The 1087-nt window shown below is 45.0% G+C and overlaps 1 protein-coding gene across 1 annotated transcript in view; it reads left to right on the top strand.

The window, feature by feature from the left end:
• The window catches only part of LOC108414527 (collagen alpha-1(VIII) chain-like), a 3274-nt gene extending 2442 nt beyond the window's left edge, over positions 1 to 832 (top strand). Inside the window, exon 4 of the mRNA XM_037534663.1 lies at positions 369 to 832. Coding sequence (XP_037390560.1) covers positions 369 to 646 — 278 coding nt within the window. The 3' untranslated portion in view covers positions 647 to 832. The remainder of the gene's footprint in view (positions 1 to 368) is intronic.
• Positions 833 to 1087: the final 255 nt, after the last annotated feature.

Genomic DNA, 1087 nt, shown 5'->3' with positions numbered 1-1087 from the left:
TCTGGAATAATGAGTTTTCTTTGGGGACTATTTTGCCGCACAGCGCCCTGCATGTCTCCCTCCACCATGAGTGGAGTTGAAGTTCTCTAAACTCTCATAAAACAGCGTCTCAGTCATCAGGCAGTGAATTCAGAACCAGCTCATGTAGGAACTTTCTGTAGGAGCTTTTAGAGGGACGTCTGGTTCCCATCACCACCACTGTGAGCAGCTCTGACTCGGTACGTTTATCTAGAACAGAGCGTTTCCCACCAAACCACGCAGAACCGCTCTGTTTATATCTGAACCACTGAATTATGCAGAAATTTGAGAAATGAATGGTTGCCTTTAACCCTTTCTTGTAGAATCACTGTTGTTTCTCTCTTTCTCAGGGGTCTTCACTGCTCCGATTAAAGGAGTTTACTTTTTCAGGTTTTACGCTCACTGTCAAGGTGGCACCACGATGGCTGTCAGCCTGTATAAAAATGATGAGAGGCAGTGCTCTGTGTTTTCCTGGAAGCCTGCTGCCAATGGCAACGCCACCAACGGGACTGTCCTCACTCTGGAGAAGGGAGATCGGATCTACACCAAGCTCTGGGATGAGACCTGGGTGTTCGATGACACAGCAGGCTACACAAGTTTCAGTGGATTTTTGCTTTTCCCCCTTTAAATGTAAACCTGAAATCCTGAAATATCATAGATTCAGCATTTACATTACATTATCATGTGTGGTGCGGGTTATATTACTGGATCTTACTGTTACTGGAGAAGCTTTAGCCAGACAGTTTAGTCATAAAGGAGGGAATGTATTTCTCAGAACCTGGTAATAAAGTCTCATATACTTTCAAGCATTTAATGGCGATCTTTCCATTTCTTCATTTACAAACAACCTACCTTTTACGTCCACTATGTGGCCACTAGAAACACCGCCTTGTGCTTCCACTCACTGGCCACTTTATTAGAAACACCCACCTTGTGCTTCCACTCACTGGCCACTTTATTAGAAACACCCACCTTGTGCTTCCACTCACTGGCCACTTTATTAGAAACACCCACCTTGTGCTTCCACTCACTGGCCACTTTATGAGAAACACCCACCTTGTGCTTCCAC

Source organism: Pygocentrus nattereri, chromosome 2, assembly GCF_015220715.1.
Source record: "Pygocentrus nattereri isolate fPygNat1 chromosome 2, fPygNat1.pri, whole genome shotgun sequence".
NCBI classification, from domain to species: Eukaryota; Metazoa; Chordata; class Actinopteri; order Characiformes; family Serrasalmidae; genus Pygocentrus; species Pygocentrus nattereri.
Note: the sequence above shows the minus strand (reverse complement) of the source record. Positions and strands in the feature narration are given on the sequence as shown.